The 27,143-nt window shown below is 48.4% G+C and overlaps 1 protein-coding gene across 3 annotated transcripts; it reads left to right on the forward strand.

Annotated features, from left to right (window-relative positions):
* The first annotated feature begins 8,365 nt into the window (after nt 1–8,365).
* On the forward strand, nt 8,366–26,148 carry LOC146338682 (uncharacterized). 3 transcript variants are annotated; one of them, XM_084813378.1, is made up of 6 exons: nt 8,366–8,567; nt 13,439–13,558; nt 18,626–18,817; nt 22,151–22,204; nt 24,724–25,142; nt 25,633–26,148. In XM_084813378.1, the coding sequence occupies exons 1-5, from the start codon at nt 8,528–8,530 to the stop codon at nt 24,744–24,746; spliced, it is 429 nt and encodes a 142-aa protein (XP_084669504.1). In that variant the 5' UTR covers nt 8,366–8,527; the 3' UTR covers nt 24,747–25,142; nt 25,633–26,148. The 3 variants fall into 3 exon arrangements, 1 of the variants encoding a protein (XP_084669504.1); XR_014784767.1 differs by lacking the exons at nt 18,626–18,817; nt 22,151–22,204 and having other exon boundaries at nt 8,470–8,567; XR_014784768.1 differs by lacking the exons at nt 8,366–8,567; nt 18,626–18,817; nt 25,633–26,148 and adding an exon at nt 9,710–9,748 and having other exon boundaries at nt 24,724–25,233.
* Nucleotides 26,149–27,143: the final 995 nt, after the last annotated feature.

Below are 27,143 nucleotides of genomic sequence, written 5' to 3' on the forward strand. Positions count from 1 at the left end.
ATTAACAGCGGATTAACAGCCTTATGAAGAAAAGCTCTACGTTACAAGTTTGTATGGGGCCAAAAAAATGCTAGAGAAATGCAAATGAAGGCTCACCATGTTATGGATATATGTCAACATGCCTAGAAAACTCAGTGCCATAGATTAGTTGGATGTGATCAGCCTAGGGAGCTAGGCCACAAATGAACACACGGTTTAATATTTTAAATATTATTCTGTTGTAAGGATTGTTTCAAAGAGTTCATTTATGGTCAACCACTGTGAGCCCACTAGAGGGAAGGTGTGGCATGAATGTTTTCAATAAATAAACGCACGGTGTCCCTTCTCCCATGAGCAAATCCCCCCTGAATAAATGGGATTAGTCTTCCAGACCAGGCGTGCATTCTAGGCGGGTTTCAGCCACACCTCTTGCACGCCGAAATCAAGCTCGCGGTGCCCTTAGCAGCTGCTTCACAAATGCAAGAGGTGCAGCCGCCCTCTAATAGGAAGGTGATGGGGAAAGCGCTGCTGCTGTTGTGTCCATTGGGCAGGAGATAAAGGCACAGAACCCCTTCAGAGAGGGGGAGGGCAACATGGGACCTCCCTTGGGTGGGTCAGAAGGGTGATTTGTGGGATGGGCAGCCCATCACATCCAGCATAGCTTTTCCTAATGAAAAGTAAAAGTGTCCAGAAAACACACATCATGGAGGCAGGCAGGCTAGTAACAACAACAAGGATGAACTTTTTAGTTTTACCCAGCACTCAGCCAAAACCCATTCATGGAGGAAAGACTTGTCTTTCTCACTGTCTGAGTGAATTTCAGCTGCCTGCCCTCAGGGGACTCTTGACAAAAAGGTGTCAGTAGCCAAGCAATAAAGTTGTCCTGGGAACTAAATACTTTAATTAGCTCCTATTCCTGCAGGCAACACAGATCCCCAACTTGGAGAAAGTTAAATGCTGCAGAAAGGAAGGACGTGATGCCCATTTTCTCCAAAGGTGCTCGGCCCCTCCCAAAACAACACAATGTGTCAAAACAGCAACAGAGAGAAGCCCTCGCTCCACCCCTCCCTTATCTGCAGCTATAAGGCGCCAATGCAGCACCTTGGGAACTTGGATGTGGTGAGTGTGTTTTTCCCTCTGAACCTATTTTGTCTTTGTGGCACACTTGGCATACAGTCAGACCTGCGCCACCGCCTGCTCCCTGGAAGAACACACTGAAGCCCAATCACCAGAGGGCCCACCTACATATATGCTCCAGTGTGCCTTGTTTCATGCTTGGGGCTTGGCCTTGGATAAGGGGCTTTGTATCAAGCGCATTGGCCATATCCGTTGAACACTGCTCCAGTTAACCCTAAGCCCTGGTAGAGGACATGAGGATGGATGTCCTATGCAAGAGAGTCTTAGGATAAGGTGGCCACTCCCCCCCCCCAGCAGCTGCTTAGGCCTCCCCAGGCATCACTGTCCTCTCCCACTCTTGTAATGTATGTGTGCCAACAATGTCCTTCCAGCACATCTGGAATGCAATGTATCGGCCAGCTGTGAAGCAGACAGATGCGTCAGCACTTTCGGGAAGGTTGTTGCAGTTCTCAATTCTTTCACAAATCCATCCATCCTCTGGCTCCAGATCACCACACCACCCTTTGTTTCCATCCTCATTCCCCCACCCCCCAGTGAAGAGCAGGAGGTCCTTAAGGAGAAAGATGGGATCTGCAACTTTTATTTTCACACTTCAATTCCTGTTTCCAATAGCGATTAAACACACACAAAGCAGGAAATGCCTCCTTCCTGAGCCACCCATCTCCAAGGATTTAATATTTTAGAAGCCATCCATATGCACAAGGGTTTACTGGCCTGGTTAACCCATCAGCCCCATTTGAATCCATTCCCTTTCTCGATCACCAGAGATAACAGTCAGTGAAGCAAGCAGGAACAAATACCTCGCAGGTCCTGGAGCACCTGGTCTTGTAGCACCAAGCTTCCTTGTCCTGTGTCTGGCCACATTCCTTTGTTAAAGAAGCAGGCATTGACTTCTCAGTAATCTAAAGGGTTATGAAGCATGTTAAACTCCAGCCAGAATGTACAGCGCTGTGCGATGGAGAAGATGGTGCCGTGTCTGGAGCTTGAGTTTCGATCAATGAATCAATTAGCAAATAATAACAGAAGCCAGGTATCTGTGGGAAGAACTGTGTGGCAGGAGTCTCTTGCCACCAGGCGCCAGCCAGCAGGCTGACTGGAGCAAGCCGAGGTGCTGCTGGTGTGGCAAAGCATCCCCGGGAGGGGGCTAAAGACAGCAGGTGTGATGCGGGGGTTACGGAGTCAGGGAAGGACTGGGGAGAACCAGGTGGAACTCCCCGCAGCCAGGAAGGAAGCTCACTGGGTGACTGGGGCCAGTCTCTCTCTCTCTCAGTCTCTCTCTCTCTCAGTCTCTCTCTCTCTCAGCTTAACATACATCACAGAGTAAGATAAAAAGTTGTTGTGAGGATAAAATGGAGAGAGGGAGAACTATGTACACTGCCTTGAGAGCCATGGCGAAAAGTTGGGATATGAACGTAAAAAGGAGCGTTAGCCAGTCTCTGGTTGTGCAGGGGTCACTGGCAGAGATCTCTTAAATCCAAACAAATCTATTAGGGATGGTGGAGAATTCCCCCCCGGAATCTGGGGCGGAACAACCTCCTGCCCCCTGCCCCCCCGCGGAATCCCCCCGGGACGGCACTTACCTGGGGTGGATGTGGCAGATGCGGTGGCAGCGGCTCTGGCAGCGGCTCCGGCGGCTGGTCTCCTGGCCGGCCACAGCAGGGCTGCCTCCGCAGCCATTGCCATCCTTGGACCGTGATAGGCTACGTAAGAATTTACGTAGCCTATCACAGCTAACCTCAAAAAAAAACAACCCGCAGCGTACGCAAATGGCAGTGGCTACGGCGGCAGCCATTTGTGTTCCCTATTTTTCGCTGATTTATCTAACGTAAATATTTATGTAAGATAAAACAGCGAAAAAAAGGGGAACGCAAGTAGCGTAGTGGACGATTTGCGTTCCTTTATTTTTCGCCGTTCTAGCCTACGTAAATATTTACATAAGATTAGGGATGTACGAAAGTCCCTTACATGATCCTGAAGCCTGATTCGCGGTGGGGGGGAGGCGCCCTGTCCCTCCCCCCCGAAATTCTGGCCAGGGGGGAGGCGCCCCGTCCCTCCCCCCTGAAATTCTGGCCGGGGGGGAGGCGCCCCGTCCCTCCGGCTGCGAATTCTTCTGTCCTGCCGGGACGCAAATGGCGGCGGCTGTAGCTGCCGCCGTTTGCGTCCCTGCAGTCAGCCGTGATACGCTACGTAAATGTTTACGTAGCCTATCACGGCTGAGTGGAAAAAAAAACACGTGCGTACGCAAATGGCGGCGCCCATGGGCGCCGCCATTTGCATTCCTTATTTTGGCAAGTGTAGTCTATGTAAACGTTTACGCAGACTACGGCGAAAATAAGGGGAACGCTATTTGCATTCCCCTTATTTTCGCCGTAGTCTACGTAAATGTTTACGTAGACTACACGTGCCAAAATAAGGAATGCAAATGGCGGCGCCCATGGGCACCGCCATTTGCGTACGCGTGGGTTTTTTTTCTTCTTTCACTCAGCCGTGATAGGCTACGTAAACATTTACGTAGCCTATCACGGTGTTTTTTAAAAATCTAGCCGTGATAGGCTACGTAAATCTTTACGTAGCCTATCACGTTTCTTGTTGTTTTTTTTTAACTTGGAAATGGCGGTGGCGGCAGCCGGTCGGAAGACTGGCCGTCGCAGCCACCGCCGCCGAACCGCTGCTGCCAGGGACATTCGCACAAGGTAAGTCCCGTCCCGGGGGGGGCAGGGGGTGGCAGACTGTTTCTCCACCAATTTCGGGGGGCCGAATGCGCTGGCATTCGGCCTCCCCGAGATTCGTGGAGAAATTCTCTGACATCCCTACATAAGATAAATTGGCGAAAAATAGGGAACGCAAATGGCGGCTGCCGTAGCCTCTGCCATTTGCGTACGTTGCTTTTTTTTTTTTTTGAGGTTAGCCGTGATAGGCTACATAAATTCTTACATAGCCTATCATGGCTGTCTGGCTGGACGCAAATGGCGGTCGCTATGGCGACCGCCATTTGCGTCCGCACCAGGCTGTCCGCGGCTGGAAATCCAGCTGCGGATGGCCCTGGCTGGCTGCTCCGCAGCCTGGCCGCAGAGCGAAACCGGCCATCAAGGATTCCGGCAGGGAGGAGAGGATCGCCTCCCCCCTGTTGAGGATTCTGGGGGGAGGGATGGTGTACCTCCCCCCGCACTGCGAAAGATTCCGCGAAAAGGTAAGTGACTTTCATACATCCCTAAAATCTATCCATTTTAGTTTCTCTGTTTCTCATTTTTATAGCCTTAAATTCATTCCCTCTTGTTTCTGCATCAGTTCGCAATTTTTTTAAAAAATCCACACAAATACTCAGATGCATTTTTGTGCATATTTCTCCTAATATACACACTTTTGTATGCACTTTCCCTTAATATAGGGCATTTTTGTATGTTATTTCCACAGATATGCACATCTTTGTTTACCCCTTTCCCTAATATTCATAATTTTGTACACAGATTTTGACTGGAGAACTGAATTACAGATGTGGAGAAATGTGAATACCAATGGATAACTGTTTTCATTTGCATATTGGTTTGGAAAACGCAAAGCCTATGACCTGCCCTATAACTTTGGCTCTCAAGGCAACATACACACAAAAAATAAAATTGTACAATCAGTAAAATCAATAACTCTAAAATTATATTCACAATAAAAAGCGGCAGCAAAAGCATAATAGATTTTTTTCCAAAACAACAAGGCAGCAAATACAAAAAACCCCCCCTAAAACAATCACAGAGGTAAAATAGCTCACAATATAACTTCAAAGCAGAAAATATAACCAGGGAATAAAAACATATAGTGAGTAAAAATGATTGAGAGAATGACAAGGGGTTTGCCTGGTGCCAAAGATCAAGAAGGATGGAGCCGAGCGAATCTCTCTATGGAGGGTTTTCCAGAATTGGGGGCCACCATGGAAAAGGCCTTCTGAGGCGTAGTCCCTTGCTGAATCTCAGTAAGGAGGGGCAATTGGCCTTTTATCTCTGGCTTAAGTAGGCACATATGGGAAGAAGTGGCCCTTCAGATACTGTGGCCCTATACCACAAAAGATTTTTTAGGTCAAAGTAGCACTTTGAATTGAATCTGAAAATTAACCATGAACCAGGGAAAATTATGCCAACACTGGCATAATACAATGATAATGCCTAGTTTCAGCTAGGGATGTACGAAAGTCACTTACCTTTTGCGGATTATGTTGATGGTGAGGGGGGAGGTGTTCCGTCCCTCCCCCCGGAATCCTCAACGGGGGGGGAGGCACTCCGTTCCTCCCCCCCGGAATCCTCCACGGCTGGCTGTGCTCCGCGGCAGCTCTGCGGAGCAGCCGGCCAGGCCCAGCCAGGCCAGAGCCATCTGCAGCCGGATTTCTGGCCGCAGAGGGTCTGGGGAAAAAACCCAAACAAACCACGTATGCAAATGGTGGAGGCTACGGGCTACGGGCTGTATTTAGGTCAAACATGGTGCTTTACAGCCACAAGTGGTGTATAATATGCTATTCATGTCTGTATTTCTCCCAGCGATAGGCTAATGGCAGCTGCCATTAGCATATCGCCTGGTCTAGGAAGCAGTGCTCCCTAGATAGGCGAGAGCACTGGGGCGGGGGCTGCGCCGAGGCCCCTCTTCCCCGTGCCGGCCTTTGACAGCCAGCTCAATGAAGAGGGATGGCGAAAGCACCCCCCCCCCAGCGCTCTCATCCTGTGAAGGACAGGGTGAGAGCACGGGGGGGGGCTGTGCCGAGGGCCCTCTTCCCCATGCCAGCCTTTGCCAGCCAGCATGTGGAAGAGGGACGACGACAGCCAGCGATAGGGTAATGGCAGCTGCCATTACCGTATCGCCTGGTATAGGGAGCCAGAGTGCTGCTCCACAGAATTGGATTGCCTCCCCCCCCCCGGGCGGATTCCCCACTGGATCAGAAGGAGGCGAATCTGTACATCCTTACTTAGGAATGAGTGCGAACTTCATTTCAGTTTGGTTTTGATAAGGATTTACCAAAATGCACAAAGTTCTTCATATTCAGGAGAAAAAGAACTTGGGATTAAAAAAGTTCAAATGTGGGAGAAAAAGAAACTGGCAGGTTTGTCCATCCACAGCTAGGCCTTCGAGTGCTTTGCTCTTCAAAGTCTGGGTTTGAATCCCTGCGTCTTCAAGCATGTTTGTGGTGCTGAATTAGGGCTGCCAGCACCTTACTCTGACAGGCTCCTCGTCTTTAAGAGTGACATGGCAGGCAGGTACAACATGGTCCCCTCCGTGTTGGGAATTGTTATACCTACTGAATTTGGCAGATGAGGATGGTGAGAATTTATTTTCAGTTCATTTCTGATAAGGCTTTAACAAAATTTGCACATTTCCTTCATAAATGGTATGGAAAGAACTTTTAAGAAGTTCATCACATTCGGGAGAGAAGGAAGTTAAATTTTAAAAATGCAAATGTGGGAGAAGGTGAAACTGACAAGTTCACCCATCCCTGAGGTCAATGCAATGTGGTCCTGCCCACTTCTCAGACAACCTTTCCAGAACGATATCGTAGCCAATGGTATTGAAAGACTTCTGAGAAGTCTGGGAGAATCAACAGGGTCGCCCTCTGCCTGCCTTTCTCCTGGCATAGGTCATCCCACAGGGCAACCAATGCAGTTTCGTCAGCAAAAGCAGGCCAAACACATTTCCAGATTCTCTCCAAGGTTCCTTCCAACTATATGATTCTGTGATGCTCCCTATTCCTAAAGACTGGATAGAGTCCAAGTTGCTGCCCCTTCAGCCTTGGCTCAGTTCCAAACAGGCCCAAACTCGGCGGGGGGGCCCTCGGCTCACCCACTTCACACCGAGATTATGTTCCACCCTCAGGCTGGAGGACCTGGGACTAGCCTCCACAAAGGAGTTATAACTCCTAGTTATACTCATCAGGCAAGCCATGATCTCTCACCCTCCCTATCCTCGCTATCAATATGGGGATAATAATACCAGCTTGCCTGACAGAGTAGTTGCAAGGTTTGTTCAGGCAGTGTAGGTGAAACACTGGCAACATTCAAAAAGTGCTGTGCTCTTTTATGGCTGAGCTGAAAATTCCCCTCTTAAAAAGTTTGGGGACTTGTAGGGGGGGATGAAACAGGCCTTACCTTCTCACCCCTTGTGCCGCCTCCCTTTTTGCAGTGCAAGTGCTGGTGGTGGTGGTGGTGGCAGTGGCAGGGCTTTCAGCTGCCACCATTTCCCCTGGCACATCCTGACACAGCATCGCTTGGAGCGTGTTCTGGGTGAAAAACAGTGGTGGCCTCCAGATGGTGCATGCTGGGAGGGGCACCACTACTGCTGCACACCACTGCTATAGATGAGTACGGCCCACATTGCAGGCTGGAAACATCTCCCATATTCACTTCATATTACGCTGTAAGGGAGGTTTGGTGATGAGCTTTGGCTACTGGGTAAATGTAATAAATAAATAACATTTGGGGTGTATGGCGTGGTGTACCAAGCCCCAAACTCATTCACTGACATTTCACCAATCTATTTAAACTCATTTGTCTTCCTTTGAAATGTCTCAGATGTTTTGCCTGAGGATTAACCTCTTAATTTACTGCAAATTTCACTTTAGGCATCGTTTCAGTGGTAACTGTATCTTCCTCCTCCATATGTATGAGGAGGAGGAGGATGTATTTATTTATTTCCACCTCCCTTACAACCTACCTTTTCATATTTATATCTATAGATCTGAGGATTTTGCGAATGTTACCTCAACAACTGAACACACAGAAAAGAATGTCCACATGACTGTGGAGTGGAGCCGGCCAGGGTGGGGGGCACAGATTGTGCTGACTCTGGGCCCCTGTTTGCATGGATGGCCTGCGCTCTTCATTAATGAGGGCAGAAGCAGTTTCTTCTCCACCTCCCCTCCTATCTCTGCCCTGCCTCTAAGCCAGGTGTACACATGATTTATTGCACCAGTTTAGTCATTATTCTCAGTTACCCAATTATGCTCTTTTAAAAAGAGGAAGAGAAGAGTTAAAAATGCAAGAACTTTGTCGTGGCAGCAGCTGGGAATTCAGAGGCAGCTGGAAGAGGGTAAAGAGGGAACCAAGAACAATTGCGGCAGCAGCAGTCTGGTGTGCGGCCTGCTCCTTTGGGTTTCTCGTCACCACCAGGTTTAATTAATGGATCCAGGAGCGTGCTTCCTCTCCCAGTCCTCCTCATGCTCAGGTCTCAGTGCTGGTGACTTGTACAGTGGGAGGGAATTTCTAAAATAAAAGGGTGATCCGGAAGGATGTGTCCCTGGCAGTGCAGAGTCATGTGTGGTGGTGCCTCACCATAGATCTTGGGGTTGTTCTCTTCTGCTCATCCAAGACATCCGCGCCCTTTCAGCATTGCAGCAGCAGGAGTCTCAGCGGGAGCCTGACATGACCGGCCCTCCAGGATCATGGTGAGATGTGGCCCAATGCCACTCGGGAGCCGCAGAGGTGTGTACAGCAATCATCCAGCTAGCTAGTTTATTCCCCGTGTCTTCTCCTCCTCTGCTCTGTGGCTCTCTGTCTTGTGCTGCTGACTCACTGGTGTTGTGCCCTCAGCTGTTGCGTTCCCCACATTGCTGATTCCTTTGCTCTGCTTTCTTAACTCTCCTAGCAACACCCACCCCACATGTTCAGTGAAGGTGTGCACATATGGCTTCACCACACAATCCTGTCCAATTGTGATTTCCCTTCCTGCTCACATGGAGCCCCCATATCATACTGACTCCGAAAGTGTGGTTGCACTGGGGCAGCTGAGATACAGCAATGTAAAAACATTTCTCCTTTTGCCCATTTTTCTGCTGTTTGCAACCATGTTTGCCCAGGCATTGCATACCACCAGCCCCCCTGCCCCTTTAATTGCATCTAAAAATTCAGGGTAACAGCAGAGGTATTGCCTTTCTCATTGTGATAAAAATATGTTGTTCTGTATTGTTGGAATAGTGATGGCAGGGGATCACACCAAATAAAAGTACAGGCCAAGGGTTCATTTGTTCTTGGGTGTTTTTTTAAAAAACACTTAGTAGGTGCAGTCAGGCCGTTTGCAGAGATAATTAACAGCTCTGGGTACATCAGAGAGTCTTGGGTGCAAACAGGGGTCACAAAGGAAGGAATATTGCCTAATAGCCAAGTGGAGCCTGGCTACTAGGCTCTACCTGGAAACTCAAAAGAGAAATTAATTTTCCTTTTTAACCTGGATATAAAAAGGCTAACGTGTTTACTATGTTCTGTAGTAGTAGCGGTTTCATTTTGTTAGAAGTCTGGTCTGATTTGCTTAGGGGGCTACTTGTTTATGGCTTGGTAAAGATTGCCAAGCCCTTCACATTTTAAATGCTTTCTGCTTTTTTCAGCGACTTCTGCTGTCATGGTTATCAAATTAATATGTTAAAACCTTGGTGCAAGTCAATGAATTCTCAGTCAGGGTGTCTGACCAGACTCTCCCAGGTGGAGCCCTTCCCTAAACAAAGATGGCCACCGCTGCGCTGAGAAGCGGGAGGCTAGTTGGCAAGTAGGCTGGGGTGTTTCCCTGTGATTAGGGGAAGAACTAGTGCTTGGGGGCGGGGGGTGTAGCACAGGCTTGTCAGGTTGCTTCCAGAAGAGGGATTTCACATCTGGTGTGTACCTGTGTGTATGTATGTGACATGTTTTACTGCTATTTTACTTGCCTCTGGCTTTTGATATGTGATTTTATTGTACTTTATTATTTATTGATATCTTTGAGTGTTTTAATATGTCTTCATGAGCTGCCTTGAGCACTTTTAAATGGAAGGATGGGATATAAATGTTTTTAATAATAATTGTGTGTGTGTGAATATATAGATAGAGTAAAATGTATTTACTGCTTACATGGTGAATGCATTTTAAGTGCCTTAACTCTTCTCTTAAACCAAAGAGTTTTACTTAAATATCCCCCCCTTTCACTGCCCATTCACTAGCAGCAAAATTGAGGTGGGAGATGGGATGTTGAGGCCCAGAGATACAAAGCTTTCAGAGACCAGGTGCTGCTGGCCACCATATTTTATTCCTCGTAACGGACCTGGAACAACACTGTGTCATAACCTAGAATTGTTTCAAGAGGTGTTATCCTTCCTAGGGGTGGAACTCAAACAACAACAGCAACACACACACACACACACACACTAAACACGTATCCATGCTGAGATTGCATCTTCTTCAGCTTGTGCAGAGGAAGAAGGCTGGTGAACCAATTTAGTCCCATCCGGTAAAGAGGAGAAAGTGCCGTTTCAAGTTTCAACCCAAAATGTGAGCAGGCGGCTGTCAGGGTAAGAGCAGGGGAGGAGGAGGAGGAGGAGGAACATCCTGCTGGCGGCACCGGCTGTTTCATCCCGCCTCCTCATTATGGTCCTAATTTTATTCTGGAAAGTCCCTGGAGCAGCAGCAGAGCCCCTCCCTCCTTCCTTTCTCTCCTCGTGAAGGAGTCGATGCGCTGCAAAGGAAGAACAGGGGACAGTGGCCACTGCTCCTGGGTGTGTTCCCTTTTCTTTCTTTTTAAAAAGAAATGTTCAGTTGCGCTATTCCACCATAGCATAATTATGAAGGAAAAGAGAGAGTGCCTCAGGACAAAGTAAGCCATGCGGATGCGCACAGACACCCTCAGTTCTGAGCTATACTCAGCTAATTCATACTCTCTGGCTGACTGACTGGCCTGTATTACTTTCAAGCTACACCCTTGCTTCTCCTTAACAAATTATAGGTGTGGGACAATTGTTCTTGGGACCCTCCCCTTATGCACACAGTGAAGACTCATCTCTTCTCTTCCCAGACAATGGGAAGTTCTGAAGTTCCTAGCATTTGAAAAATTGAAAGTTAAAAAGTCACTGGGCCCAGATGGTATCAATCCTAGAGTACCTTAAAGAACTCAAATATGAAATTGTTGATCTTCTAACAAAAATATGCAACATGTCTCTAAGATCAGCCTCTATAACAGAACTGGAAGATGGCCAATGTAACACCAATTTTCAAAAAGGGATCCAGGGGGGATCCAGGAAATTACAGGCCAGTTAGCTTAACATCTGTTCCAGGTAAGACGCTGAACTGCAGACCGGAAGGTCAGCAGGACAGCAGTTCGAGACCCGAGTGCTGCATGACGGAGTTAGCTCCCGTCTTCAGTCCCAGCTTCTGCCAACCTAGCAGTTCAAAAGCAAGAAATTGCAAGTAGATAAATAGGTACCACTTCAGCGGGAAAGGTAACAGCGTTCCGTGCACCTCGCTGTTCAGTCATGCCAGCCACATGACCACGGAAGCGTCTTCGGACAGCGCTGGCTCTTCAGCTTAGAAATGGAGATGAGCACCACACCCTAGAGTCGGACACGACTGGTTGGGGACACCTTTACCTTTACCTTTTTATTATTAAAGTTAAAATTAGTAAGCATATAGAAGGACAAGCCCTGCTGAAAAAAAGCTCAACATGGCTTCTGCAAAGGTAAGTCCTGTCTCACTAACTTTTTCGAATTCACTGAGAGCAGGAGTGCAGTGGTGGGGGTCTCACTGGGATGAAGACCCGGGCCTTTCTTTAGAGTCAGGTCTCAGCCAGGTCCCCCCCCCCACTCCCAGCCTACTGCTGTGGGGCAGGCGGCTGGAAGAGCCTGAGATGCTGTTGTGAGTGGGCACTTCTGCTGCTACAGCAGCTACTTTCCCCAAAGCTCCAGGCATGGGGCAGGAAGAATGGCAAATTCCCCCCTTCCCAGTCCTGAGTGGCCACCTGGGCAAGGCAGCCCCGCCAGGCAAAGGGTTAATTTACCCTCTCTTGTAGCCCGCCTTCTCTCACTCTGAGAGGGAGAGATGGAGGAGCTGCCGCCATGCCTGTCCCTGAGACCGCGCTGTTGCCATCTGGCTAGGCTAAGTTGCTTGCTGGAGATGCTGATCCTGCTCGTCAATCCCATGCCCCCAGCAAGCCCAGCCAGTTGTAGAGCGGTAGCAACCCAGCACGCAGATACGACATGCCCAAGAACAAGCTGGCCAACATCAGACTCAGATAGGTCAGCTCAGTCAGCTTGTTGGGTGGCAGCGGCAGCCAAAAAAGGCAGCTGGGTGTGGGGTGGGGGTGGGGAGGGCAGAGAGAAGAAGGAGGAAGTCTATATGAGTGAAAAATAAATGAAATTTTAAAGATTAAATTAAAATGATAAGAAATGCCTGGGAAGAAACCCCACTGAAATCTATATGCTTACTTCCAAGAAGACATGCACATGGATATTGGGAGTCCCAACGCAGCGGCTGCCTCACCTGCCTCTGCACAGCTCTGGGCAGGGGCTGCAGAACTTCTCCATCGGCAATCTCACCCAGCCTTTTCCAACCTTGTGCCCTCCAGATGTGTTGCACTGCAAATCCTATCATCCCCCCTCTCAGCCAGCATAGCCAAAATGGTGCCTGGAGCCAATGGGAGTTGTTGTCATCCAGCAAATCTGGAGGGTGCCAGGTTGGGGAAGGCTGCAGCCTGCTGCATTCCTTCTTGGCTATTCCTGCAGAGGGTGAGGGCCTAAAGTGCGCATTACCAGCAACCCTGATGGTCTTTAAATAAATTTGTTAAGTAAAGCAGCTTTTCACTTGTTCTCCCTCTCCCCCCCCCACTAATTTCCTCCATATATTTGCTTTGCACTTACTTGAGAGTAAGTCCCTGTACTTGAAGTTAAGTGCCATGGCCATGAGGCTTTATTCTATCCATATGATAGGGTTACTATTTTATCTGAGGTAGAAAAAAATACATCATCACTGTTGTCTGTATCTGATCTATTATTCATTTAATTAATTGACTGGATGTACAGTCTACTTCATGCCAAAGACTCAGGGCTGGTAACAATCTGCTAATCAATCTACTTTATCTTTCCTGTTGCTGGTTACCCAAAGACAGTTTGAATAAAAACATGTCTTCAGCGGCTTCCAGAAGATGCACAGACCTTGGTTTTTACAATATATGTGGTACTTTACAGAGAATCATAAGCAAAAAAGTCAGGTCTCTGCCCCGAGAAGCTTACAATCTAAATTTAAATTTAATTTATAATCTAAAGTTACATAGCTGTTTGAAACTTAATTTTTGATTATACAAGCTATTATCATCATTATTATGTTCTCCTTTTTCCTCACAGCATTTAGATATAATGTGCCTTTAGGAAGTAAGGGTGTAGAGATGTGAATGGCCTAGACACTTGTCTTCCTCTTAAACATATGCTCCCATTGTTTTGTACCTCTTATTTAAAACACACATAAAGCTCATTTACATACCCTTAGTGAGGTTTGTTTATGGGGGGGGGGGTCATTACTGCACCACCCTTAAAACTCCTCATGCTTGAACTTGTTCTTGGCAGTTCTCCAAACTACACCTCAGTACCAGCAGCCAGGGCCAGCTGGAGCATCATCCTATCCCACTCCCACAAGTCCAGGGCAGGAAAGGAGAACAGGGCCACAGCAGTACACCAGCTCCCTCAGTAAGTATGTGTAGGATTGGTGCCTTTTTGTGCTTTACAGTGCACAGGGGCAGGGGTCGGGATGTAGGAAAGTCACATTTTCGCGGATGTGATTCACGGTGGGAGGGAGGCACTCAGTCCCTCCCCCCAGAATCCTCGATGGGGGGGGAGGCGATCTGGTCCTCCCCCCCGGAATCCTGCCCGGCCGGCTCTGCTTCGCAGCGGCTCCACGGAGCAGCCAGCCAGGGCCATCTGCAGCCAGAGTTCCGGCTGCGGACGGGCTGCTGCGGCCGCCATTTGCGTCCAGCCAGGGTGCCGTGATAGGCTATGTATGTATTTACGTAGCCTATCACGGCAAGCAAAAAACCACAAAAAAACAGTGTACGCAAATTGCGCCGGCTACAGCGGCCGCCATTTGCATTCCCTGTTTTTCGCCATTTTATCCTACGTAAATATTTACATAGGCTATTATGGTGAAAAAAAGAGAGGACGCAAGTAGCGTAGTGGGCGCCATTTGCATTCCTTCCCCCCCCCCCGCCGTTTTATCCTACGTAAATATTTACATAAGCTATTACAGCGAAAAAAAGGAATGCAAATAGCGTCCACTACGCTATTTGCGTTGCCCTTTTTTTCCCGCCGTAATAGCTTACGTAAATATTTACGTAGGCTAAAATGGCTGGGAAAAAAGGAACGCAAATGGCGGCCGCCATAGCCGCCGCCATTTGCGTACGCTGGGGGTTTTTTTGTTTGCTTGCCGTGATAGGCTACGTAAGTACTTACGTAGCCTACTACAGCAAACAGCAGACGCAAATGGCGGCTGCGGTAGCTGGTCGAAAGACCAGTCGCCGCCTACGGAGCCGCTGCCGGAGCCACCGCCGCCAGGACATCCACCCCAGGTAAGCTTGTCCCGGGGGGGAATCCGTGGGGGGGGCGGGGATGGGAGGCCATTCCGCCACTGGTTTCGGGGGGCTGAATGCCAGTGCATTCGGCCTCACTGAAATCCATGGCGGAATTCTCCGCCATCCCTAGGCGGAGGGGGCAGAGAAACATTATGGAAAAGGTTCTTTCACATCTTGATGAACATGAAAAAGAGGAAGGCAGATGGCTGGTGCAAATGAGAAGCGAGATGATGTCTTGTTCAACTACTGAATTATTAATATTAATTGCAAGAGTTGGTTTGTGCCAGTTTTTAGGATTTATCACACAATCCTATGCGTGTTTACTCAGAAGTCAGTCCCACTATGTTCAATTGCCAACTGGGCTTTCTCCCAGGTAAGTATTCATAGGGCTGCAGCCTTAGCTGCCTTCCCAAGATCTCTGTAAATTAAATTTAATAAGAAATAAAGACCCATTGGACTTTACTGTTAATTATTGAACATGACTTTCCACTAGGGATGTCAGAGAATTCCTCCACAGACTCCAATGAAGCCGGATTCTTTAGAATCCAGCCCCCTGGAATCCGTGGCGGAACGGACTCCCCCGCCACCCTGTGGAATCCCCCCAGAATGGAGCTTACCTGCTGGTGGATGTGGTGGCGGCTCCGGCTGGTCTCCCGGCCACTGCCGGGTTGCTGCGGCCACAAATGGCAGCCAGCATAGCAGCCGACATTTGCGTGGCTTCCTTTTGCCATGATAGGTTACATAAATACTTACGTAGCCTATTACGGCTAGGGACGTACAAAAGTCACTTACCTGGTCCTGCAGCTTGCTTCGCGGTGGGGGGGAGGCGCTTCGGTACTCCCCCCGAAGTTCAGGCCGGGGGGGAGGCGCCCTGCCTCGCCGAAATTCAGGCCGGGGGGGGAGGCGCCCCGCATCGCCTGGCCAAAATGTAGGCGGGGGAGAAGCGCCCCGTCTCCCCGACCGCGAAATACAAAAGTGAATGTTAAAAAAAAAAACCCACACCCGTGATAGGCTACGTAACGATTTACATAGCCTATCATGTCTAGATTTCCAAAGTCAGCCGTGATAGGCTACGTAAATCGTTACGTAGCCTATCATGGGTGACTTTGAAAAAAAAAAAGCGCGTATGCAAATGGTGGCGCATTGCAAATAGCGTTGCCCTTATTTTTGCCGTAGTCTACGTAAATCTTTACGTAGACTACCTGGGCCCAAATAAGGAACGCAAATGGCGGCGCCCATGGGCGCCGCCATTTGCGTACGCGCTTCCCCCCCCCAAAGTCACCCGTGATAGGCTACATAACGATTTCCATAGCCTATCACAGCTGACTTTGGAAATCTAGCCGTGATAGGCTACGTAAATCGTTACGTAGCCTATCACGTGTGTGTGTGTGTGTGTGTGTGTGTTTTTTAACATTCACTTTGTAATGGCGGTGGCGGCAGCCGGTCGAAACGCCGCCGGGACCCGCCGCCGAGAGGGACATTTGAGGGAGGTAAGTCCCATCCCGGGGGGGGGGTGGGGGGCAGAGAATTTCACCGCCAATTTCGGGGGGCCGAATGCATTGGCATGCGGCCCCCCCAAGATTCGTGGAGAAATTCTCCACCATCCCTAATTACGGCAAAGAGCAGGGGTGCAAATGGTGACTGCTACGCCATTTGCGCCCCTCCTCTTTGCCGTGATAGGCTACATAAGTATTTACATAGCCTATCACGGCAAAAGGAAGCCACATAAATGGTGTAGTGGCCACCATTTGCGTGGCTGCCTTTTGCTGTGATAGTCTACATATATACCTACATAGCCTATCACGGCTTGGCAGCCACGCAAATGGCAGCCAGCGTAGCTGCGGCTGGCCCTGGAATTCTGGCTGCGGCCGGCCCTGGCTGGCGGCTTCGTGGAGTTGCTGCAGAGCAGAGCCAGCCGGAGAGGATTCCAGGCAGAGGTACGGAGCGCCTCCCTGCCACCACCGATGCCCCGGAACGGACAGGTGAGTGGGATTTGTACATCCCTACCAAATGCAACTGGCTCTGTCGGCTCCAATTTTTGGTACAAGGTTGGCATGTACCCAGGCACACAAACTCTGGTGGAGGGAAGGGAAACAGAAAAAAAAATCAGTTGTAGGTAGGGATGGTGGAGAATTCCGCCACGAATTTCAGTGAGGCTGAATGCACTGGCATTCGGCCCCCCGAAATCCGTGGCGGAACAGCCTGCCTCCCCCCGCGGATTCCCCCTGGGACGAGGCTTACCTGGGGCGGATGTTCCGGACAGCAGTGGCTCCGGTGGTGGATCTGGTGGCAGTGGCGGCAGTGGCGGCTGGTCTTTCGACCGGCTGCTGTGGCCACCATTGTCGTCCTGGTCTTTGCTGTGATAGGCTACGTAAATACTTACGTAGCCTGTCACGGCAAGCCAATAATAATAATAATAAAATGGCATATGCAAATGGCGGCGGCTACAGTGGCCACCATTACATTCCCTATTTTTTGCTGTTCTAGCCTACGTAAATATTTATGTAGGCTTTTACGGCGAAAAAAAGGGGAACGCAAATAGCGTAGTGGGCGCTATTTGTGTTCCTTTATTTTTCGCCATTCTAGCCTACATAAATATTTGTGTACGCTGGTTTTGGGGGGGGGGTAGCTGTGGTAGCCTGGTATCACAGCAGCCTGGCTGGATGCAAATGGCGGCCGCTATGGCGGCCACCATTTGCGTCCGCAGCAGCCCGTCCACGGCTGGAAATCCGGCTGCGGACAGCCCTGGCCGGCTGCTCCACGGAGCTGCTGCAGAGCGGAGCCAGCCGGGCAGGATTCCGGGGGAGAGGACCGGATTGCCTCCCCCCGCATTGAGGATTCTGGGGGGAGGGACGGGGCGCCTCCCCCCCATCGTGAATCAATCCGTTTCGTACATCCCTAGTTGTAGGAAGGGGAGAAAGGTGTGCGTGTGCGTGCCTGTGTGCGTGCGTGTGTAGTTCAATCCAGCTGGGTATGTAGACGTTTCTCTTGGAGCGGGAGGGGGGAGATACAATGAAGGAACTTAGGGAAGGCTGACGGGTAATGTTCGGGTGCTAAGGGAGTGTGCAAGGGGGCTGTTTAAACGAGAAGGGATCTGTCCATGAGTGCCAAGTTGAGAGGTGACACTTCCATAGAGTATCTTATTTTGAAAACCCCAAATGTTTGTGAGTGGATGAAAAAGATTTTAACACCGCTGCATTTTTTCTTGGATGTCCAGTGGGAATACCCCTGCCTTATTCTCAGCTGCCCTATTTTTGGATCCCAGTTGAAGGCTGTATATCTTATAGGCATGGTGGAGAATTCTGCCACGGATCTCGGTGAGGCCGAATGCCAGTGCATTCGGCCCCCCGAAATCCGTGGCGGAATGGAGCCCCCCGCCCCTCCATCCCACGAAAGCCCCACAAAATGGAGCCTACCTGTCTGCGTCTCCGGTGGTGGCAGTGGCAGCGGCTTCGGCTGCTTCCAGGCTGCTGTGGCCACAAATGGCTGCCATCGTAGCGGCCACCATTTGAGTCCCTACGCCGGCCCTGTGATAGGCTAAGGGATGGCGGAGAATTTCTCCCCGAAACTTCGGGGGGCCGAGCGCCAACGTGTTCGGCCCCCCGAACAAGTTTCGGGGAGAAATCCTCCGCACCCCCCCCGCACCCCGCACCCCCCCCGGGACGGGACTTACCTTCACCGAATGTCCCTCCCGGTGGCTGGTCCGGCCGGCGGTTTGACGGGTGTTCGAGCGAGGCGGGAGCGGCAGCCGGTCTTTTGACCGGCTGCCGCCACCGCCATTGCAATGAAAAGAAAAAAAAAAAAAACGCCCCCTGATAGGCTACGTGACGATTCACGTAGCCTATCACGGCTAGATTTGCAAAGTCAGCCGTGATAGGCTACGTGAATCATCACGTAGCCTATCACGGGTGACTTAAAAAAAAAAAAAAAAAGAGTGTACGGATAATGGCGGCCCCCATAGGGAGCCGCCATTCCCGTTCCTTATTTGGTTGCTGTAGTCTACGTAAATGTTTACGTAGACTACGGCGAAAATAAGGGCAACGCTATTTGCTGATTCCCAAGATGTCCATGTTCAATCTTGCCATCTCATGTTTGACCACCTCCAGCTTACCTTGATTCATTGATCTGACATTCCAGGTTCCTAAACAATATTGTTCTTTACAGCATCGGATTTTCTTTTCACCACCAGACACATCCACAGCTGAGTGTCCTTTCGGCTTTGGCCCAGCCGCTTCACTCTTTCTGGCGCTACTTGGAAATACCCTCTGCTCTTCCCCAATAGTATATTGGACACCTTCCGACCTGAGGGTCTCATCTTCCGGCATCATATCTTTTAGCCTTGTGATACGTTCCATGGGGTTTTCTTGGCAAGAATACTGGAGTGGGTTGCCATTTCCTTCTCCAGTGGACCACATTTTGTCAGAACTCTCCGCCATGACCTGTCCGTCTTGGGTGGCCCTGCACGGCATAGCTTATGGCTTCACTGAGTTACGCAAGCCCCTTCGCCACAACAAGGCAGTGATCCATGAAGGGGCAATATCATACTGCCCTTATACAAATCTATGGTGCGACCACACTTGGAATACTGTGTACAGTTCTGGTCACCACACCTAAAAAAGGATATTGTAGAGCTGTAAAAAGTACAGAAAAGGGCAACTCTCGGCACAATCCTAAGCATGTTTAGACAGAGAAAAGGCCTACAGCTCCCAGCATTCCCCAGGCAGCCACGCTGACAGTGGAATGCTGGGAATTGTAGGCCTTTTCTCTGTTTAAACATGCATAGGATTGTGTGCCCTAAAATGATCAAGGGGCTGGAGCATCTCCCCTATGAGAGAAGGTTACAACAGCTGGGATTGTTTAGCTTGGAAAAAAAAGGAGAATAAGGGGAGACATGATAGAAGTGCACAAAATCATGCATGGTGCAGAGAATGTGTATAGGAGACATTTTTCTCTCTCAAAATACTAGAACCCAGGGTCATCCCATGAAGCTGACTGGTGGGAGATTCAGGACAGATAATTTTTTTTAATGTATGTATGTATGTATGTATTTCATTTCTATACCGCCCAATAGCCGAAGCTCTCTGGGCGGTTCACAAAAATTAAAACCAAACAACACACAATAAAACAATTTTAAATATATAGAACATTAAAACCACAATATAACAATACAACCACAATAAAACCTAGCAGCAGTGCAGGAGTATAAAATACAGATTTAAAACAGCAAAGATAAAAATTTAGAAAGCTAAAATGCTAAAATGCCTGGGAAAATAAAAAGGTTTTCACCTGGCGCCGAAAGGAATACAATGTAGATGCCAGGCGAACCTCACTAGGGAGCTCATTCCAGAGCCGGGGTGCCACAGCAGAAAAAGCCCTCCTCCTAGTAGCCACCCGCCTCACTTCCTTTGGCAGGGGCTCACGGAGAAGGGCCGCTGAGGATGATCTTAAGGTCCGGGCAGGCACATATGGGAGGAGGCGATCCTTCAGGTAACCTGGCCCCAAGCCGTTAAGGGCTTTGAATGTTAACACCAGCACTTTGAATCGGGCCCGGAAATAGACTGGCAGCCAGTGCAGCTGGAAAAGTACTGGCATAATATGAGCTCGCAGGCCAGTCCCTGTTAACAATCTTGCTGCCCTATTTTGGACCAGCTGAAGTTTCCGGACCGTTTTCAAAGGCAGCGCCGCGTATAACGCATTGCAGTAATCCAGACGAGAAGTTATCAGAGCATGGATAACTGTAGCTAGGCTATCTCTGTCCAGATAAGGGCGTAGTTGGTATACCAGCCTAAGCTGATAAAAAGTGCTCTGTGCCACTGAGTTCACCTGTGCCTCAAGTGACAGTTCTGGATCCAAGAGCATCCCCAAACTACGAACCTGATCCTTTAGGGGGAGTGCAACCCCCTCCAGAACAGGTTGAATATCACCTAGCCGGGCAGACGAACCACCCACTAACAGTACCTCCGTCTTGTCTGGATTGAGTTTCAGTTTATTGGCCCTCATCCAGTCCATTACTGTGCCCAGGCACTGATTCAGAACAGCCACTGTCTCACCTGGTTTTGATGAGAAAGAGAGGTAGAGCTGGGTGTCATCTGCATATTGATGGCACCTCAGCCCACACCTCTGGATAACCTCCCCCAGCAGTTTCATGTAGATGTTAAACAGCATGGGGGATAAAATAGAGCCCTGTGGAACCCCATGGCACAATTGCCATGGCATAGAGCAATAATCCCCCAGCACCACCTTCTGGAATTGGCCATCCAAGTAGGAGCGGAACCACTGTAGTGCAGTGCCTCCAACTCCTAACCCAGACAACCTATCCAGAAGGATACCATGGTCGATGGTATCGAAAGCCACTGAGAGGTCCAGGAGAATCAACAGGGTCACACTCCCCCTGTCCCTCTCCTGGCAGAGGTCATCCCACAGAGCGACCAAGGCAGTTTCCATTCCAAAACCAGGCCTGAAGCCTGATTGAAATGGATCTAGATAATCCATTTCATTCAACAGTGCCTGGAGCTGTCCTACAACCACCCGCTCAAGCACCTTGCCCAGGAAAGGAATGTTGGCCACTGGCCTATAATTGTTAACATCCTCTGGGTCCAGGTTAGGCTTTTTCAGGAGTGGTCTAATTACCGCCTCTTTTAAAGCAGCAGGCACCACTCCCTCTCTCAAGGAGGAATTTACAACCTCCTGGACCCAGCCAGACATCCCCTCCTTGTTTGATTTAATAAGCCACGAAGGGCAAGGGTCAAGCACACAAGTGGTCGATTGGACTTGGCCAAGCACCTTGTCCGCATAAAAGGAAAGACTTCTTCACACAGTGTATAAACTATGGAATTCGCTACCACAGGATGTAGTGATGGCCACCAATTCGGACGGCTTTAAAAGGGGATTAGACAAATTCCTGGAGGATAAGGCTATCAGTGGCTACTAGTCCTGATGGTTCTATGCTACCTCTAGTACCAGAGGCAGTATGCCTATGTACACCAGTTGCTGGGGAACCTGGGTGGGAGGGTGCTGTTGCACTTGTATCCTGTTTGTGGGTTTCCCATTAACAGCTGATCAGCCATTGTGTGAAGAGAATGCTGGACTAGATGGACCCTTGGCCTGATCCAGCAGGGCTCCTCTTATGTTCTTATGTTTATGTTCTTAATGTGTGGGGTCCATGTCCAACAACATGTGTGTGTTGTTTTTTTTTTAATGGAAGCTGGGAAGGGAAGAGATAAACCTCCTCCCCCCTACTCTCACTTTCCACAACCCTACTGTGGTTGTAGAAAACTTGTTGCAGTCAAGTATTTGAACTTCAAATGGGGAAACATATTTTTAAGGGAGATATCGCATTTGCATTATGGTGTGTTTTACGTCTTTCTTGACTCCCTTGCCACTGTGGGGACATTGCCTGCCAAATTTAATTCCATCATCTTAATCTTCAAGGCAAATGTTGACTTACTATATATTTTGCATTTCTCTCCCCCTTCTTTGCAAATGGGTGTGGGGATTGAGCTTGAGACATTGAAGCTCGTGCTCTGAACATGCCTACCAAATTCAATTTTGCTATCTCAATGTTTAAGGGACCTTATGTGGCAAGTAAACAACCAGGTAAGTTAAACCCAAGTCTTCACTCCTCTTGGCTAAAGAACTCAGCTAAAGGGCAGAAAGCATGTGTCACTCATTATTTTTGGTAGGGAGCATGCCTTTTTTTACCTTCCTACCATAGGTTTGCAGCCCACAATGATGAAGAAAATGACTATCATTAGAAAATGGATTCCAGGTAAATGTATACCAGTGCATTTATTATTTATTAGGCATTTATTATGAACTGTCCGCTTAGTCAGCAGGAACAAAGAAAAAGGGGTAAGATTGGTTGTGTTGGTGAGAAACATAGCTGCCAGATACACCTTTCCAGGACAAGAGTTCACAGACTTTTGCCAAACTGTTCCAGTTTCCTCCTTTCTAATAGTAAATTTTATGCAGATTATTAGCAAAGCTCAACAAGGAAGAGATCATACATGCGGAGAGAGGTTAAATGAAGGAACTGAGTTAATCAAAGGCACACTGGAAACATTAGTGAGGCTGGAGCAGGGAACTGGGAACCAATTTGTAACTTGGATGCTTTTGCCTCTAATCTTCTCCAGGGGTGTGGCTTTTTCACTCTTTTTCCAAGCGCACGGCCCTGGTTCTATCCGTGTTACTTAACCAATGAGATGCCCACGCAGAAAAGCTCAGAGTGGCTCTTGAACAACAGGCCTCCTGTCCATGGGCTCATTCATCCCGCGGATACATCATCCCTCCCCTTTTTCTTTTTCCTCTTTCTGACGGATTGAGAACAAACACCCCAAGAGCTTTGTTCACAATTGTGAGTCTTGTGTGCCCCCCTTTTATCATCTTTGCCAATGCCGCATCGGTTAATATCCTGACTTCTTGCCCCTTTTCATCTTACAAAACACATGGAACAGGGGCAGCTTTAGAGCCTTGGAATTCAGTTCCCTTCTGATGCAAAGCATTTGCCAAAGAGCCTTCTTGAATTAGCACATCTTGGGGATTTGTTCCCCCTCCCCTCCAGTTCTCTAAACATTTCTCTGCCTCTGAAACTCACCACCATTATGAACTGGAGCAGCACCTCTCCTGTCAGATACCTGTGTGCCTGCAAGAGTCGAACAAAGCACCTAATTAGAGAGAAAAGATGGCCGATCCCCCCCTACCGGTGCCTTTCCCCCTAGAAATGGATAATTGATTCTTGGCTTAGAGCCTCTTTGCAATTGTAAGTGGGCTTAAGTGGAATAAAAAGCTCCTTAAATCATCCAGATTAAAGCTTTGAGGGCAGCTCTGGTATCTTTTGCTTAGAGCAAAGCAGGATAAAAAGCACTGTCTTCAACAGCCACAGTCCAATATAGACCTAAGTATTCTTTGCACACCATTGAAATCAACGTAACTCTTAACTAGCTACTGGGCTGGGTGCAAAATGTGTGCAGATTTCTGGATTTCCCATCAGGATTTATTCCTCAGAAACTTTTCCCTAACCTGGAGGATCATAGGCTGCCTCTTCACACACGCCTGCATCGGAGCCGCATGCCTGCGGTGCAGTCCCACACGCATATTGCGATACCATATGCAAATATTGCAACCACAATGGTGGGCAAGATCCAGGCAAGCAGCCACACCCACCAGTCACTGTATTCATACACATGCCAGCGCCGCTACAGGGGATTTGACTCCAAATAGGGATGAATGAACGGAGCCAAACAGCGCAATCCTACTCTGCCTCTACTCAGACATTTGCCCCATTCAGCTCAAGAGGACTCACTCTGAGGTGAGTGTGTAGAGCAGTAGCGGGGAACCTCTGCCTGTGGGCCAGAACTGGCCTGCTGAGGCCCTTCCCCCTCCATGAAGCTCTGCCCCTCAGGAAAGGCAAACGGAGGCCTGCTCCAACGGAAGCAGCCACCTCAGGGTGGCTGGAGTGCCCTGAGGTAGTGGCTCCCCAGAGTGCAGCTCCTGCTTCACTGCTACTTAGCTGTTTCCCAAAACAGCTGAGTGATGGCAGTGCGGGTGGGGGGAGATCCCCTCCCCATGATCCCCCCTTCCACTGCTCAGCTGTTTGGGAAATGCCTGAGCTGCAGTGAACTGCTTGAGCTGCTTGCTTTGTACCCCAAGGATTCCTCTCTGTGGTCTGAGAGAGCTTGCTGCATTTCCTAAGGGGAACTGCTGAGCCGTCGGGGAGTGGGATCATGGGAAGGCTTAAACAGCTTTCTCCCCATGATTCCCCCCCCTGTACTACCCAGCTGCTCAATATGTGTGTATGGTGTGAGCTTGGTGTGTGCATGTGCTGTGCATGTGTGCAGAGTGCTGTGTGCATGCACATGCATGTGAGGGTGCGTGAGATTGCCCCACCCACTTTGGTTCCCCCCCCCAATGACATGCAGCCCCTGGAAGGTGAGCCACGAGGACATGGGCCCCTTGGGCCGAAAAGGTCCCCTAGCCCTGAAAAGGTCACAGGCTGCATATTACTCCCAGGTAAGGATACCTGCATGTAGAGCTGTGTTATCCCATTACCATCTTCTGCCCCTCCATCCTAACTCCCTCTTGTATTTGCTACCCTCACGTACAGAAGAGGGAATTTGGGTTGGAGGATGAGGGTGCCACTGACTATTAGAGCCAGAAAGCTATCCCCCCCCCACTTTTTTCTTTTTGAGGGGCAGATATGAAGTCTAAGAAAAAGTTGTGTTTCTTTTTTCCTTTCTCTGTTCTCTTCTGCACGGTATAATCTGTATCCATTTTTGTTATCTCATGCAGATTTCATGAAGAGGGAATTGTAACAAACAGGCTAGCAACGAACTGAAATCCATCCTAAGTGCCAAGCCCGTGACTCCTGGAAAGAATTGATGCACATCTTTTCTAACCTTGTTCCATAATTACCTTATTACTCCAGCAAGAGCAGAAAAATCTATATTTCAAGGAACATTTGCCAATCTTCATTCAAAGAAAAAGTCCTCGGTGGGATTTTCAGAATGAGGTGCTTTCACTCCATTTGTTAATTCTCAACTTAATGGTATTTCTTTTGGTGCCACTTTCCAGGAGGAAGGAAGGAAGGAAAGAAGAAAGAAAGATTCATGACATTGACCATAGAAATTTCCATGGCAGCGTAGCATGTTAAGCACATTTTAATCTAATGAGAACTGGGAAGCAAGAATTCATACGCAACTGCTATCCTTGTGAGTGTGACAAAATTATTCTGCCATCTATTGAAAATGCAAATGGCAATTTTTAAAATATCCTTAAAATAAAACCATATGGTTATATCTCTAATATTCAAAACACATTGCTTGATGGAGAGTGTTGGGGATATGGTATTTCTGTCACTAATACGTATCTTTGCCTGCTAACATAGTAACATATGTTCTCTCTGCTGTGCCCTTGAACTTCTACAAATATTCGGGAAAAATTAAACACAAAGAAGACAACATATGCCCTTAAATATTTAGTTAAAATGGAATAAAATTCAGGAAAGCCCTTTTAAAAAGTGCATCTTTCAGTGTGAATGGCCCATCTTTTGAAATCTTGTAATGCCGGTATGTTCCTGGCATGTATGCTCTAAAATGGGCTCCTAACATTATCAGATTTTTTAATATGTCACAAAATGAGTTCACCTCCATCTGGGGGTATGGATATAAATTAATTTATTTTTTGTTTCTTAATGTACAGGGAAGGGCCACCGTTCCGTGGAACAGCCCCTACTGTGGCATGGGAGAAGCCATGGGAGAAGGAGGGGATTTCAGACAGGTGTGAAATTGCAGTGGCACAGTGCCCATGGGATGACTGTGCAACTTAATGAAGGCATGCGCTTAGGAGCACTAACCAGGCCAAGTTAGGGCCATTTTGCTTTTTATGCCGAGGGAAGCCCATAGGTATATTCTAGCAGAAGCTGCAGCCAATCCTGGTTCCCTGACTAATTAATGCACCTCCAGGATAGATTTATTAGCAAACATGGTTTGTGTGTGTTGTTACTCCCACACTTTACATTTTCAAGTGTACTCTGAAAACATACCAGTTATAAGCTTAAAATGTCATGTGCAAAATGACCCTTAGAGACCTCCTGTAGAGACCTTGTTCTTTCATGATTATATTCAAACAGTTTTTCTTTATTTGAGTGTTTGCTTGTATTTCATAACACAGAGCTGTTTTTATCCTGTACTGTGATTATAATAAAAGGACCGGGATAAAAAGGACCAAAAGCATTTGGTTATAAAGGACAAACCTGAACTTGAATAGGAAGGAGATCTGGGGACCAATTAGGCAGGTGAACATCTAAAAAGTAGCAGGCAGCAGAGTGCCATTTGGAGGAAAGCAGGACTTCACCCTCCTCTTAGCAATCGTGTCCCCCCTGTGCCCAAATTGGGAACCTCTGCCTGGGGGGCAGGGGGCACAGGAGAAGGGGCTGGGGGAAGGGTTAAGCCATTCCTCCTTCCAAATGGTACCTTCCTCCTTCCACTTAGATGTTCCGCAAAGGGTGACCCAGGCCTGCTACCAAACATTTCACTTGGTCCTGAGTTGCAGACAAAGGGTGCCAAATGCAGAAATTTCTCCTCCATGAGTTGCCTTGCCAGGAGTAGCAGCACAGACATGGCTCCTGTCTGTTTCAAGGAGGGTTGAACAAGGACAAATTCCTGGTAGATTCTATCTTTGCATACCGTGATAAGCACAGCTCAGACTTCTGCTTTAAATACTATAACTATACTATTATTTAGAGATTATCTAAATAATAATTTCATAGACATATGAGTGATTTTAACTGATTTGTGCATATACACTTTTGGATTGGTTAGAGAATAAAGATGGATCCACGGTAGAGATAAGTTATTTCTGAAGTTGCTGCTATGATTCCAATTTCAGGGAAGAAAAGACAGGATGGAAATTCCCCTCCTGTTCACACTGTTAAAGCAGTCTGTTCTTGGTGTGTGTATGCCAAACCCAATGGGTTTCTCTCCATCAGGTGCTTGCAAGTACAACTGATGGCTGGTGTTGGCACAGGCCTTCTGTCCCTCTGCCCAGAAAGGCACACACAAAATTAACAATGATTTATTTTACTTTAAGAACACCAGAGTGCAAAGAGTAATTGTATTTCATTGTGCAAATAGCAGAACAAACCAAATCTTCAACTTGATAGGGAGTCTGGGTTGTTGTAGCTGGGGAAGAAATGATCAAAAACATGTCAC

This window comes from Heloderma suspectum, chromosome 9 (genome assembly GCF_057233095.1).
Source record: "Heloderma suspectum isolate Gila_16-S chromosome 9, 16-S_ref, whole genome shotgun sequence".
NCBI lineage: Eukaryota > Metazoa > Chordata > Lepidosauria > Squamata > Helodermatidae > Heloderma > Heloderma suspectum.